Consider the following 16,636-nt stretch of genomic DNA (forward strand, 5'->3'; position numbering starts at 1 on the left):
CTGTTAAATTACCTCCATGCCAGGCTTCTTGAATTCTTCCAGACAGGAGGAGAGACAGGGGCTGTGGTCATCATGGGAGGGCTAGCCTCCATTCTGCTCCTGTGCCCTCAGAGTTTCAGGGCCCAGAAATTTAACCCATGGCTCCTGAATGGAAGCCTTCCTGCCTGTGGATTTCTCCCAGCCACAGTGGAAAACAGGGCAAAAGTATTTCCTGAGAAGTATGATAAAGGTGTACAGTGGTCTCTGAACTTGCACATAGGTCACAGACAAAAGCAGGAAAGCATTCACAGCATGGCCTGGGATCTCATCACACTCTATTGCTGATCAACTGAGACTGGGTCATTTTCTCAATTTCTCTGTCACTTCATTTGTTAACCTGTAAAGGTTAATAGCTGAGTAATTATATTTTCTACTCCTCCTTTCTAGGGTCCTTGTAAAGATTAAATAGTTGAGCATATGTGAAAATTGTGTACAAATTTTTAAAAAAATCTAAAAGAAAGCTTTATACCAATACTACTAGTAGAGGTTATGATGTTTATTATAATTTCTCTTGATAGCTTAAATTAATGGTGTCCTATTCATTATAGCAGTAAAGGCTCTAATAGCCAAGTACATTACAATAATGTGATATTGAGATAGGAATCTCCTGATGATGTAATGTGTCTAGAAATACTGCCTTCTATACAGGAGCCAAAACACCACAGATCCCTCAGCTTCTAACATGTCCACTTAGAGAATATGAAACCATCACAGCTGAGTTGCCGAGGCAAGTAAATGGCATCCTTTATGTGTGTGTTGGCTCTGACTATTCTTGTTCATGTGAGTTTTTCAAGATGAACAGTGTGAGCCCAGTGAAAAAGAAAAAGAAAAAGGGTAACATCTTAACTTGATGGGTTGGGTTCTGTGCTGGAAGCCACAGACCAAGATATGAGATATGTTAACAGAAAATGAGGACAGAAAAGCTGCTTTGTGTCTGGACATCAGTGGCCCAATGATGAGCAGGGTTTATTGAGACTACTGCATCAAACTGGCAAATCTCAAGCTATTTGGGAAAAGGCAACTCCAAAAGAAAGGGAGTTTTTGAGAACAAAGATATTTGCATTTATCCGGAGCTGGCTGGAATGAGAGAAAATTTCCCATGGACAGTGATTGACAGTTAACATAGACCAAGTCAAGTCACAGAAAAAATGACAAGAAAACTAAGGCCTTGGCTTAAGGCCAATCCATCCTTTTTGCTTCAAAGTTCTTAAATATTTTATTCAATAACTCATGAAACTTCTTTAATTTTTCAAGGAAAACCAATCATATTTTTTCTTATGAGATGGGTCATACCAAAATAACCATTTGGAGAATCCATAGCTCAGTCCCTTTCAGCACTGCAATCCCTTTGAATACTGAAGTTTGGAGGAACATGCCCCCAAAACAGAGGTTATCCGAAATAGGTCAGGGAAGGGGATTAGTCGCTACCACAACAGCACATTCTTTCTAGCATTGCTTTCAACGTGGTGCTTGGAGCTGGGCATCCCAGGCTCCACGGCTGCCTTAAAACCTCTGCCAACTCTTCGGATCAGATCCTATTCTGAGAAATGCTGCCTGAGTTGGCATGTGGTGATGGGTTGGCTCTGCTGGAGGGAACATTGATTCCCTTCACAGTGAACCAGCCTGGAGTCTAACTCAGGAGGGACAAATGGGCTCTTGGCACTTGGAGCACATCCATACGGGTGTCCGGCCTGAAGAGCGGGGCACAGCCGGGGAAAGGGGCAGCTGCATAGTCAGGACACAGGAAATGGCCTTTCCAAATTCCCATGTCAGTGGCCTTGGGAATGGGCCTGACCGGGCTCTCACACAGAGGGAAAGAGACGTCGATTAGAAACTGGTAACAGAATAATTCGGCTGTTAGGATCTCAGCACCACTGCCCGCACTATAGGCTGCAGGATTCATTACTACGACATGTCAGCCTCACTTGAGGTATAGCTTTGTTTTTGTTCCGAAATTATGGATTTTTCCCCCCGTTGTTGTTGTTTAAATACTCTCTCCCTCAAGGCTTCCCAGGGAGGGAGGCTTCATAGGTAATGACTCTTCACTGGGAGCCAGATCAATGTTCTCAGTTTCCAAGCCCGAAAAGTGGTGCCTCAGCAGGCAGCTGCTGGAGACAGCACCTGGGACAGAAGACCCTGGCTGTGCTTTTTCTGAGTCTTTAATCGCCAGGAGCTGGGACCCTGTGGGGGACTCTCGCTGGCAGCATTCTCATTGACCTTGGGTAACATGAAGGAACACAGTGCTGGGGATGGTTGCTGCCATTACAGTCAGGAGCTGTGGCTGGGAGGCATCCCTTTTCACTTACATCTTTCAAATTAGGAACACCTTGATCCATTTAGTATTGTCATGGAGACACTTTTGCTGCAAACCCAGAGCTGGCCCAGGCCCAGGTCCCAAGCCCCCAGGAGCTCCTGATGCCTGAGGCTTGGCATGCCTGTTCAGCTCTCCTCCTGCTGGATTCTGGGAAAATCCCTAACCTCATATACAGCCAGAAGCATGGCTTTTTGACAATTTGGACCATTAATGCTAAGCAGTTTGGGACCAAGATAACTACAATCACTTCAGAATATAGCCAGAGATCGAGATTTTGAGCTAGAGCTCAAATCTTCTGAGTGTCAGTGTGTACAGCTGCTTTATTTAACACACTGAGGTTTACCCATCAAACTGGATTACACCTTTCCTAAACTTTGTTTAGGTTGTTATTAACCATTTTATGGGTATGTTAATAAGCCTTTGTCATAAATATGTGTTGTTCACTCTGGGCTAATCTAAAATACAATGGGAAAAGACCCAACTTCTGATAATTATAGCAGGTTACTGAAGCCCTTTTTGGAGGGCAGTGTGAACACTTTTGACAAGTCAAGTCCACATTAGAGAGCTCTGGGTACCTTTAGCTTAACCTGTGAGCCCCTGGTGAACTGGCTTCCGCTGTTCCAACGGCACTTTCCAAGGGGGGCGTTCCTGTGTTTGAAATGTTTGCTTTCTCAGATTATTTACTGCAAACCAAACTCAGTGGGAGAAGGTTTTAGGAGAAATGGCTGAAGTGAAATGGAGATTTATTTGCTGTCTTGATTGAAACAAAGATGAAGGCTTCATTGAAGTAGCATGTGCTAATTAATTAATATGTAGAAAATATCCTTTTCCTAAGGGAAAAGGAAACCTGGATTCTTTTATTACTGGAAAAGAACTACTAAATGAAAACTCAGAAATGAACATTTATTCTTTGAACAGCTCCGCTGCTTTCCAGTATTGCCTCTGAGGTTTCAAGATGCGGCAAAGAACCAGATTAATATGTTCTGTAATCATATTTTTTTTACCACTTTCTGACTCAAAACCACTCACAGACATTCCCCCCCCCCCCCCCCATTATTTTAATTCCAGGAAGGGCTTCAAAGGGCAGGAAGAAACTTAGCGAAGTCGAAGAGAAAACCACTGGACACCCTCAGAGCCTGAATCTCCCTGCAGTTGCTAGGCCTTATGACCAATTCATCCTAGTGCATGTATTCTATTTGAAATGAAATTCACACCCCCCTATACACTCTTCCACTCAAAACCACTGCCCTTTGGAGCTTCTCAGGAGAGGTGCTATGAAAGGGTGTGTGAAGATCTGATCATGGATCTAGACAACCTGTGTTTAAATTCTCACTCTCGCACTTACTAGGTATTACTTACTGGGAAATTAACTTACTTGTGCCTCAATTTCCCCATCCATAAAATAAAGGTAATTATATTTTCTCCCTTATAGTATTGTTTTAAATATTATATTGGTTGGTACTTATAAGATGCTTGGAATGCCTGGCACATTCTAAGAATTCATTAAACGTTAACCCTTATTTTTTTTATTTGCTCATAAAAAGCTTCCCAAGACAGTATCATCCATTTTTCTAAGTCCTTGTTATTCTGTGTTATATTTTCCTGAGCATTTAAAGGAGTTTGAATTAGGTCTTTTCTCTGATTTCTCCCGTGGTACCATGTGTACGGTCTTGATTTTTTTCTAGAGCTTAATTTCTCCTCCTACAAATGTGTGCATTGAAGCCACCTTAATCCAAAAAGGTTTTGCTTCAGTGTATATGTTGCACTGTGTTGTAGAAACACAGTAAACTTATGTTTTGTGTAGATAATTAAAAGAATGAAATGTTCCAGGCAATGAAATATTTTTGTTAGAAGATAGTAAGCATTTAAAAAAAATTAAAATGCGATAAAATACACTTAACCTAATTTACACAAGGTAAAATAGCGTTATAGAAACAGCAGTCTGGTATTGACCTGCAACTTAATCTTAGCTCTGCCACTTACTGGGTGATGTGTAAATTGCTTTCTTTACTCTCTGGCTCTCATTGTCTATTGTCAAAATCATCACAGTTGTTGTGACTAGGACTGGGGGAGGGTCCGGACACTAGCTTTTTGCTCCGATTCTAGTACCAACTGGTTATATTGCTTCAGACAAACCATTTCCCTCTCTGTTTCATATTTTTTCCTAACATAAGGTGATTGTAATAGACCTTCCCAACCCCTATGCATGCTGGCGCTGGAGGTGCTGCAGAGGGGTTACAGTTGTATCCATAGGTTGATGCCCTCAGCCCCTGAGGCAGATATGCAAAAATCTGAGGTAGCAGAACTAACTCCCTGTGCTGATCTCCTCTGGACTGAGCAACCTTGTTAATTTTTTCCCAAAACAAACAAACAAACAAACACCAGCTTTTAGTTTTATTGATCTATTTTGTTGACTCTTTAGTCTCCATGTCTTTCCTTCCTTTTTTGTTGTTTCCTTCCTTCTACTAACTTTGGGCTTAGACTCTTCTTTTCTACTAATAGTTCTTTGAAGTAAGGTTGCTTTTTTAAGATCATTTTTTTTTCATAATATATGTATATATTGTTAGAAACTTTCCTCTTAGGATTGCTTTTGCTGCATCCCATAGTTTTTATATTTGTGTTTTCATTTGTCTCATTACAAATGAAATACACACACACATAATTTCCCCTTTGATCCCATTGTTTGTTTAGGAGCACATTGTTTAATCTTTGTGTATTTGTAAATTTTCCAGTTTTCTTATTGTAATTGATTTCTAATTTCATAGCATATGGTCATAAAAGATCATGATGAGGTTTCAACCTTCTTAAATTTATTAAGATTTGTTTTATGGCCTAATGTATGATCTATCCTGGCGAATGGCCCACGTGCACTTGAGAAGAATATGTATTTTGCTGCTGCTGGGTGGAATGCTCCGTGGGTCTCTGTTAATTCCATCTAGTCCAACGTTTCTTTGTTAATTTTCTGTCTTGATGATCTGTCCATTATTGAAGATGGGTTATTGCTGTCCCCTTCTATTATATTGCTGTCTATTTCTCCCTTTAGATCTGTTAATATTTGATATATATATTTAGTTGCTCCTATGTTGAGTGCATACATATTTATAAAAATTATATCTCCTCAATGAATTGATATATATATATATATATATATATATATATATATATCACTATAAAATGACCTTTTTGTCCCTTGTTACAATCATTGGTTTTAAAATCTATTTTTCCTGGTGTAAGTATAGCTTCCCCAGCTTGTGTGTGTTTGTGTGCATGTGTGTGTGTGTTTGTGTGTGTGTGTGTCCATTTTCATGGACTATCTTTTTCCATTCTTTCACTTTCAGTATATATGTCGTTAAAGCTGAAGTGAGTTTCCTGTAGGCAGATTGTAATTGGGTCTTGTTTTTGTTTCATTAAAACATTAAGCTACTCTATGTCTTTTTATTGGCCAGCTAGCAATTTAGAAATGAGATCAAGCAACTGTTTTTCACATGGTAGTGAGATTTTGAATAAAAACACTTTTGACAAGTACCCTGTACTTATATTAAAGTTTAGCATTTTATGCACAAAAGACATAAATAATAATATATTTTTATGGACTTCCCTGCTTAAATAGCGCCGACAGCAGGCATTTTAAAAGACTTTGTTAGAACTGTGAATTATTAATCATCCCTTTTCTTTTGTTTCCCTGGTAATGTTTGGCCTGGGCCCCTCCTCTCTGTCTTTGTCTCTAGATTTAGATGTGGGGATTCTATAGCCTCAAATGGGGCGTGTTTTTTTAAATTTATTTGAATTATTTTATTCTTTTGCACCCCTATCACTTGTACTTCATGGGTATGGGGGAAGATTAGACCAAGGCTTAGCACTGTCATGAGGAGAAGAGTTGGGATGGATGATAAGATTGAGAAGATGCTAAGGCAGTGGAGCTGGTCCTTACTTGTATAATTACAGAGGTATGGAAAACTCTTTCCTTATTAATGGATATGATCTTTTACATTTCATCCCAGGACAAAGACCCCTCCTTGGAAATCTTGGTCCCCTTTCAAATACAAACAATTCAGTGGGGGGGGGGGGGCAAAGCATAAAGATTAAAATTCTAGATGGCACTGGAAATGAACTTTGCCATCTTCTAGAATAGGGCTTTTCATAATGTGGGTCCCCTGAGTTCCTTTCAGGATGTCCATGTTGATATTTACACCGAAGATCCAAAAACAAACATAAACAAAACCTCTGGCATCTAGTTTGAATAAAGGCAGTTCTATCAAATGACACCAGTGGTCATATATTCTTAATCATTACATACTTGCATCTATACATACACACATGCACATGTATGCTAGTTTTATGTAAGAATTCTTTGAAGCAGTAAAACTTATTAATTTCATTGGATTATGACCCATGAGCATATGTCTTTTTAATCTTCTATATGATAAAATAGGAGGTGCACATAAAGCATGTCTGAGTATACTGAAGAATGACAGTTGATGGTTATCTCAGGAAAAAGTACTTTTGTGATTCAGTTGTGAGCTGAACTTGCCACTTTTTTTATGGAACTAATTTTTTCTTGACAACCAACAGACAAACCATGGTTATTCAGACTTCAGTGTTTGGCAGACATTTTCTCAAAAAAAAATATGCAGGAAGCCTGCCTCTTTAAGAAAAACAACTGACAGTATTTATTACCGATGATAAAATTTAAGCTTTCAAACAAAAAAATAGAATTTGGGAGAACTCCTATTTGTCACCATGAGCTTGACAGTTTTCCAATATTTGAAGACTTTTCTGATGAGATTGGTGGTAATATTAATGAATATAATGTTTTGATATTATATAATGAAAAGTGTCAAAATGTGGAAGATCTGAATAACTCAGTGTTCCCATATTTTCTAGATGACTAATGCATGATGTTACAAAATCAGAAGGGTAGAAAGATCTATTCAAAGAACAATGTGGAACATTGGATTTTAATGTAACAGAGGAGGAGTTCATTGATATGGGTTCAGATTGCACACTGGAACTAACTGTTAAGAAACTATGTTTGTTAATCTTAGTATGGCACCATAGAAGAACATACACAACTATCCTAACAGATTGAGTGCAGAAGCAAATCTGACTATGCAATCCTCACCTGCTCAGCTAGATAGTGAAGATATCTGCAAAGTGCAGTGATGCATTTCTTCTTGCTGAATTAGGTTTCAGAACATACAGTTATTGTCATAAAAATGTGTTATTTATGTGATACGTAATGTAAAATAAATAATATTTTTCTCAGTTTTTATTTCTAAAATGAAAATTATCAATAGATGTAAGCCACATATATAGAGAGGATTCAATCAATTTGAAGAGTGTGAAGGGGTCCTGAGACCAAAACATTTGAGAACTATTGTTCTACACCAACATCTGACTTTACAAAGAGGTAACTGAGGCCGTAACAGGTGATATATCCACTCACCTGGGGCCAACTGTGACTAGATCCTATCTCTGAAAACCACTGTTTGCATTGCTTGTTTCCCCTACTACACTACTACCATAACAACCTTCACATGAACAAGGTGGTAAGCTACTCTCCAGTAAGCAAGGTTAGGAAAGTAAGTTATGATGGAGGTCAGCTGAGAAAGCCTTTCTCACAGCCCGGGGAATGAGAGGTAGGGGGAGGCCAAAGGGCCTCTTTCAGACAGTGGGTGCATCCATCAGGAGATGTGGGCTGCGACAGATGAGCAGGTTCCAGAGGAAGAAGAACATGACCTACTGTGGACTGTATGCCTCTTTTCCAGAATACAATGACCTTTTCTTTATCCTTCGACCTTGCCTCCAGGGAGTTTGCCCGTTGGAAAGTGAACAACTTGGCTCTGGAAAGGAGAGACTTCTTCAGTTTGCCATTGCCTCTTGCCCCAGAGTTTATCCGGAATATCCGCCTCCTGGGAAGGAGACCCAACCTGCAACAGGTTACTGAAAACCTGATCAAAAAGTACGGCACCCATTTCCTACTTTCAGCCACCCTAGGAGGTAAGCAACACTATGATCCTGCATGGATTGTCGCCAGGTTGTTTAAAATAGCTTTAAGGTCCACTGAGTATAGCTTCAATAGTCTTCTTGCATCTTTTGTTTTTCCTGGCCTATTGCCTGAGAATTGTCTCCTTTCTGGTGCCTTTGAGAACAGTATAGCTTCTTAATATCCAAACTCATTCCAGAATATTGCTGTTTGCTTCTCAGCATCTTCCTGAGAAGGGGGATGGGATAAAGAGGTTGGGAGACACATAGACTCCCACAAACCCTTGCCAGCAGGGGGTGCTCTCAGTTTCCTTTTGACTGAGCCAATTAACTGAAGCTTCTCCACATCCTTATATTTGCTGTGGCTACAGGTGCCAGGTCCGTGGGCAAAGAGGGAAATGTCTGTTGAGTCCCTGACCCCTCTTCTTCTTTTATATAGATTAGTGACCACACACCAATTCTAATAATTCTGAGCTGGATGGAGGCTAAAGTGGGGGTGGGATGGTGCAACCTTGGCTAGGACCCTGGGCAGAATCAGAAGCTGTAGAGAGACAGAGTTCTCTCTGCCTGGCAGAAGAAAACAGGATTTATTATAACATTTAGCTCACTGTCTGATGGACAAAAAAGAGCTCTCTGAGGGGGTCAGTCCAGCTGCCGCATGTGGTAGGTGTTGAGTGTTTGAGGGGAAAGGGCCCCTTAAACTTCAAGGCTTCTGCCCTTTTGGAGGGATTATAAATATCCATGGAAACTTCTCATAAACAACTTAAGAGGAAGAATTTTATATCCTCAGGTAGATGCCTGAGATAGAGATCAAAAGAGGATGCCAAATGGATAAGCTGAATGACAAGGGGGAGCTTTGGGGAGACATATGGAACTAAGAAAAGGAAGGAGGCCTCTCAGGTGTGATGTATGTTGCCCTATGACAGTCGGTAGAGATTTCTCTAAATATGGTAAGGGAAGGGGAAGAGGCCGTCTGCAGGAGTAATAGGCTCTTCCTTAGCTCCGTCTATTCTGGCCAACATTTCAGGTTCTTATTGGTAGGGGAGGAGGGAGCAGAAGGCCTCATCAATGAACCCACGTTGTTTGCTATAGGAGAAGAGTCTCTGACCATTTTTGTGGACAAGCGGAAACTGAGCCGAAAGACAGAAGCAGCAGGAAGTGCCCCTACAGCTGGTGGCAGTGGGAACAGCTCAGCTGTGTCCCTGGAGACCCTGCATCAGCTGGCAGCCTCCTACTTCATCGACAGAGAGAGCACCCTGCGGCGGCTGCATCATATCCAGATAGCCACAGGGGCCATCAAGGTAACGGTCTGAGAGGCACTGGGGAGGCTAGAGTCTTAACCAACTCCATGTCTAACAGGCCTGACCGATTGAGGGGGAAGGACGTTTTTCTCACAGAAGCATAGTCAGGCCTAAACATGCTCCAGGTCTTCATTCTGCTGCAAACAGTCATGTAGATCTGCTCTGAGGCTGACTCCAGCTGAGGGACTATAGAAAAAGGGAGACAAGGCCCCTGCTCCCCCAAATAGTAGGGGATAGAGATAATAAACAATCAAATATCAGCAAAGTAATTTCAGATAATGATAAAGTTAAAAGATAGAGTCATAAGGTCCAGATTTTCTGGGGTGAGAGAAGGGAGCAGATAATACTCACCAGTTTGGTAAGGGGAGGAAACTTTTGGTCTATATGCGGAGGCTGAGATCTGAATATAGACTGTATAGACTGTATATAGACCCGAGGGAAGAGTGTTCAGGCAGAGGGAACAGTAAGTGCTGAGGCCCTGAGGCAGGAACCAGCCTGGTGGTTTGATGGAACACAGAGAAGCCTGCTATGACTACGGTGAGGTGAACAGAAAGGTGCTGCACAAGATGAGGTCAGAAGTAGGCTGGAGCCAAATTATGTGGCCATGATAGAGAACTTCAAAGTACAATGGAAGACAACCAAAGTGTTTGAAGCAGAGGAGCAATATGATCATACATGTTTGGAAAAGATCAATATTACTATAACTTTAGTAACTATAACCTCCATCCCACTATTTCTACTTACATCTACCAGAGTTCTAGGAAAGTTCATATTGTTTTAAAGAAAACTAGTGAGAATACTTGAGAATACTGGATTTTTAAAATTCAAAATATAAAATTAGGGTGGCAAATAAGGGCCAGGCTCATCTTATATCCTGCCTTTATCCTACCCAAAATTCATAAGGAAGTCCCATTTATTTATTTATTTATTTATTTATTTATTTATTTATTATTCAATAAATATTTTGAACAGTCACTCTTCTAGATACTGATAATCCAAGAGTGAACAAAACATATTAAGTCCGTGATATCATGAAGCATAAATTCTAGTAGTAGAGACATAATTAAAAAAATATGCCATGTCAAGTGAGATTACTGGTATGAAGAAATGAAACCAGGGAAAAAAGGATAATGGAGACCCGGTGCTTTAGGAAATGTTATTTAAGGAGATATTTGAATGAGGTGATGGAGTAAGCCACATGTGCCTCTTAAGAGAGAGCATTTTAGATGGAGGGAAGAGCAAATGCAATTGCCCTAAAATGTGAGTGTTCTTGGTGGAACACCATATGAGTGGAGTCAAAGAGGGGTGAAGTGGGAAATGGCACAAGTGGTTGTATGTACAAGATCATGAACATTACTGATTAGTGACTGCTGCAGTGGTTGAGGTGAGAAATCATGGTAGCTTGCTCGGACATAGCTGGCTATAAATAAGCAGTGAGAAGTTGGAAGATTTAGAATGTGTTTTGAAGATAGAGCCTACAGGACTACTCATGAATTAGAAGAAAGGAATCCAGATTAACAGCAAGATTTTTGGCCTGAGCAACTGGAAGAGCAGCGATTGCATTTGGTAAAAAAGGGTCACCCTGGGGGAGGTGCAGATCTGAAAGGAGTGAATCAACAGTATGGTTTTTAACATATTGAACCTGACATTTCTATTAGACATCCAAGTAGAGATATCTAACAGGCAGTTGGATATCAACACCAGGATTTCAAGAGAAAGGTCTTGATTGGATATATAAATGTGGCATACAAATATATACACATGCATAGCTGATATTTAAACCTAGGGGAAAGAATGAGATGCGATCACCCCAGGAGTGAATGTAACTGGTAAAGTGGCCCTGGGGCTGAGCTCTGAAGCACATCAATACTCAGAAATGGGAAAGAGGCAGAGGATCTGACAAAGGAGGATGAGACAAAGCAGAAAGAACCAGTCAGATCATAAAGCCATATGAAGAAAGCATGTCACAGAAGCAGCAGGCAACTGTGCTAAACCCTGTTGAGCAGTGAGATTGAGAATTGCTATAAAGGCAAACAGAAAAATGGACGTTAGCTGGAGAGTGATATGGGATCAAGTGTTTTTGGTTTTCAGATGAGAGATACTCTGGAATGTTGGTATGTTGACTGAAATGAGTCAGAGAGGGAGAAAGTGATGATGTAAAAAGAGTTAGGCGATGATTGCAAAAGTGATTGAGTAGATGAGAGAAGTTGATATTCCATGCATGGATGGATGAGTAGGTCTCACATAGTAGCACGAACACTCACTCCATCCTTTGTGGGCAATACAGAGTACTCAAGGACAAATGCAGTGGGATGGCAGAAGGGGGGCGGGGTAGGAAGGGAACCAGCAGTTCTGGCCTGATTGATTTCACTTCCTCCATGAAACAAGAAACAAAGTTCTTGGCTAAAAGGAAAAGGAACTGTTGAGGAAAAATGCATGAAATGGTCTTTTCAGAGAGTGGGAGTTAGGTATGGAGTCAGTTGATGAGATAAATGTAGTGGGCTGTTGAGCAGCACTGTATGCCATTTGAGACTCATTGTAATAATTATAACATGAAACCTGTCAGCAGAGTTTTGAGTTTTATCAGCTACATTCAGCACCTCATATTTAGCCACGCTAGAATAGATGAAGAGTTGGATTTAACCAAGGTGTGTGTGTGTGTGTGTGTGTGTGTGTGTGTGTGTGTGTGTACAAGATGAAAAAAAAAATTGCAAGGGAGCTGAGTATAAAAAGGAGTGAGTATAGTGAGGAACTAAGGGTTTTGAGAGCATTAAGAAGTGACAGAAAGTAAAAAAAAGTGGTCAGGTAAAAAACTTAGAACTCTAAGTAGGATTTCTTCCACATTTATGTTTAAATTATTGTTGACATTAGGTAGATTTGATGACTTGTTAGAGGAAAGAGACTAGAGGAAGCACAAATGTGTGTTGCTTAATATTGAAGTTATAGAGGGAGTGAAGGTACCAAAAATTCAGGTTCTGGGGTATGGACATGGATGTGGGTAGCTAAGATGGGGTTGGAAGACAAGATGAGGAGGTGAGGTGAGGAGGCCAGAGAACTGAGAGGCCAGGGGATTAAAGAAGGGTCATCAACATGGGTGCTGAAGTCAACAGGAAGGATGCAGATGTGATGATGGTAGGAATGATGGTGGTAAGCAAGCTTAATGTTGAAAATTCTCAATGAGTGAAAGTGAGTAAAGGAAAAATAGACTGCAACAAGGGGGAGTAGTGGGTGACAAAGTCCTGATGGTCCTAGCTTCCAAGAAGCCAGAGGTCATTTAGAGAGGAAAGAGAAGCAGGTTCAGGATATCACAATGGCAGACTCATCTGACTTCCACATCCAGGAGAGTGAGGTATGGGAAAACAGCCACCACTAGAGAAGACTGCTGGGGAAGTTGTGTATTCGGGATCTGCTTGACTGTGGCTAGTGCAAAAGGTGAGGAGGGCTCTTGAGAAGCGATTGAGGCTATAGGGGATCTTGCTGAGGACTGATTATTTCAAAGGGCACGATGGAAGGGATTAGATTAGGAATGGACAGTGTCTGGACTGAGTCTGAGAGAGGAGGATGACTGAAGTTGGCAGGGATGTCAAGTACATTTGGGAGGCTAATGTCTCAGGCAGCTTAAAATAATAAAAGAAAACTATCAGTAGTATGGAGTGGGTTTTACTAGGAACATAGAACTCTATAGAAGCTTCTCTCCCTCTTTAGTCCTAAACTGTGTCCAAGTTAGAGAAGAATTGGTCTTATCCAGAAATTAAAAGTAGACCAGGATCAATAACTCAAAGATCCTATTAATGTTCCTTCTTATCCTTTGACTTGACCAACTTTTCACTTTTAAAATCCCTTCATAGCATCATTCCCTCTTTGCCTGAATATATTCCTTCATTCATCATCCATAATTGCCCCCTTACACATATTCATTTGCCCTTTGCCTCCTGTTCATGTCCATTGCCATTCTGTTCATTCAGGATCTTATCAACTCTTACCTGATCTTCCTGCATTATCCTTTTAACTAGTCTTCCTGACTTTATTCTCAGCTGTTCTTCCTGATCCACCCTCTATGCTGCTTACAGGAGTGAAAACCATCAAATAATATCACCCCCTTGCTTAAATTCTTTCAATGGCTGCTGACTGTACATGGAACAGAGCCCAAACCACTGTACCCCAGCCAGGGTTGCATTGTAAGTCAATGGAAAAAACACGGGCTGGAGCCCAAGAGTCTTCCAGGCTTTGAACTAGTTATAAAACTTCTCTGAATCTCAGTCTTCTCATCCTAAAACTGTTGAACAATTATAATAATTTCTACCTTGAAGGATTTCTGTGAAGATCAAATAAGAAAATCTATAGAAAGCACGAGCAATAGCTCAATTGGAGGTTGAAAAGAGATAACTCCTCTTCTTCTTAACAACAAAAAAAAAGGCCATTGAAGTGTTATCCCCACTGTCTTTTTAGTTTCATCTCTAAACCATCCTTTTACATTCTTCTGGACCCCTGTTTTCCCCCAGCCCTTCACTTACCTTTTATACTGTGAAACCAATCCTATCTAATTACCAGTCTTTATTCAAATATACCATGTTCTATGTCTCCTCCCCTGGTATCTGCTGTTTGGTTTGTTGACAAAGCTTGTCTGTTCACCTGAGTGGCTCTTCATCATCCTTCTTTGATCAGCTCAGAAAGCTAACTCTTTTATGACGCCTTTCCTGACTCAAAAGGCAGATAAATGCCCTTCTTCAGTGTTTCAAGCACATACCTCTTCTATGGGGCTTATCAGTTGAACTACAATTGCTAGCTAACATCATGATCTCTGAGATTATAAGGTCCTTGTGGGAGAGACTGGGTCTTGCTCATCTTTGGTTCTCAGTAAGAGTACAGAGCTGCCACATTTTAGGTGATGAGTAATGGGCTCTTATGGAACACTTTTATGTCAGGACCAAAATGGGCAGGTCAACCCTTTAAGGTGAGCAGAGCCAGGCGAAGGGATGCCAACACCTCCCTTTGCTTCTTAGCTTAGCAGTGACCTTGGACAGGTCAAACAGTCTGTAGACATCACTAAGTTATGTAAAGATGAGGACTGGGAGGAGGGAAGATGGGAGAAAAACACTGTATGATCTCTGTTTTCTCATGGTTCTCTGAATTACATTCCATGGGAGAATCCAATGTGCTCCTAACAGAAAAACTCCAGGCCAGTCAGCCCAGTGGAAGCTGATAATCATCTCACATTTTATGTGTAAATGGTGATGTTCCAAAAACAGGCTTCCAAGGATGGTGGTTCCTTTCGATTACCCAAAATGTTCCTCTGAGAGCAAGGTGGACCCTGATCAGCACACACCTCTACTATTGGGCTTGGCATTTTATAATACATCTGTTTACATGTGCATCTGTCTCCCACACCCATCGCGACAAAATGGCTTACAGAGGTGGGACTGCGGAGTGCACACAGTTCTGGGTCCCTTCACAGTATCTGGCGTAGTGAGGCATGCAATCAAATGCTCGATAGGTGACAGTGGGCTGCATGGTTTAGTGAGAAACAAACTTACTCAAGTGAGAAGATTTGGGATTAGGTTTCAGCCTAGAAGCTTCCTATCTCTATGACCTTGAAGAGTCACTGAGCTCCCTAACATGGAGTTGCCAATGATTTGACTTACCCCTACCCAGGCTTATATTCAGTTGCTATGGCTACATAGTTACTAAAACATTAAAATACTTCCATCCTGGCTGATAAATGATCTTCACCACAACCCCCTGTGTGCCACCCTAACCATCTCACCCTCCAGATGCCACCCCCCACCCCATACCGGTAGTAACCAAAGGGCTAATGCACCTCAGGAGGCTTCCAGAACCCTACTTTGCGATACCCTGTCCTTCCTGCCACAAATATTGTGAATGTTACCCCTAATTCTTAGCTGGAGTGATACCAAATGATATAGTTCACATGAAAACACTTTATAAACTATAAAGGATGACTACATATCCATTCTTCCCATAAGTGTTGGGATGTGATCAGAGGCATGAAGAAGGGGAGGGAGCCTGTTCCTCAGTCTCAACTCACCCTCATTTTAATTGAAGGCTGAGGAAGGACTTGGTGGGGGGTAGCTTGAGATGCTCCAGAGCCCCAAATTCAGGTGGATCTGGAGATGGCAAAAGGAAGTGGTTCTCACAAAGCATCCTAGGAGGGCTTTGTTCAAATTGTTCAAGGCAGCAGCCTTCCATTCAGTTTGCAGATCTTTTCGGCTCACTTGGCAGCCCTCCTCTCCCAAGCAGCCCCCACTGCTCACAATTAGAAGCCCATTTTACTTGCTCCCAGCTCGCAGCTCGGCAGGTGTCCCATCAGGTAGGACAAGAGCAGCCTGAAGTGAAGGGCAAGGGGAGGAGAGTAGGCAGTTAGAATGAGGGCTCACTTGGTCTGGTATATAAGGAAAACTGGATGTGCTAATGAACCTGAAATCCATCAGGCCGTCTGATGGCAGGCTGGTCTCTGTCAACAGACCAATTAGCACACAATTATTTCCCCTTTCTGAAAGCTTATCTGAGACACTCTTAGGACGTTAGCGCCTGAGTAAACTGCACTTTCCATTACCTCTGTATAATCTGCCTAGCAGCTTGCCTCTTCTATAGACAGAGGCACAGGGCTCTCTGGACCAACCCTGCAGAGACTCTGAGACTCCATCACGGGGGGCAGGGGGAGGTTATACTGCTTATCAAGTCCATGCTCAGGCACTGTCTGCAAGAGCACCCTCTCCAATGCCCTCTCTCCTCCTCATTTATCTAGGGAGGACAGCAGTGACTCAGAGCAGAATAGCAGAGGGAAGAGCAGTGACTTTGGGATCTAGTAAAATCATAGTGAGCCTTCCTCCCTCTTGGAGATCAGGCCTAGATCATTCCCTCTAACAGGAAATGAGCTTGAGGATCATGGTCATTGTCACTTCCCCATTCCTATCCTTGTGCCACAATTAATAAAATGAAGCTACTCATATTTGCTCAATAAATTACCTAACTGATT

General features: G+C 41.5%; 1 protein-coding gene across 1 annotated transcript in view; it reads left to right on the plus strand.

Annotated features, from left to right (window-relative positions):
* BRINP2 (BMP/retinoic acid inducible neural specific 2) overlaps positions 1-16,636 on the plus strand; it is an 87,056-nt gene that overhangs the window by 58,278 nt on the left and 12,142 nt on the right. Inside the window, exons 3-4 of the mRNA XM_084865757.1 lie at positions 8,163-8,353; positions 9,431-9,639. Of these exons, the coding sequence (XP_084721883.1) occupies positions 8,163-8,353; positions 9,431-9,639 (400 nt within the window). The remainder of the gene's footprint in view (positions 1-8,162; positions 8,354-9,430; positions 9,640-16,636) is intronic.

Source organism: Pipistrellus hanaki (assembly GCF_964339955.1).
Source record: "Pipistrellus hanaki genome assembly, chromosome: 18".
In the NCBI taxonomy this organism is placed as follows: domain Eukaryota; kingdom Metazoa; phylum Chordata; class Mammalia; order Chiroptera; family Vespertilionidae; genus Pipistrellus; species Pipistrellus hanaki.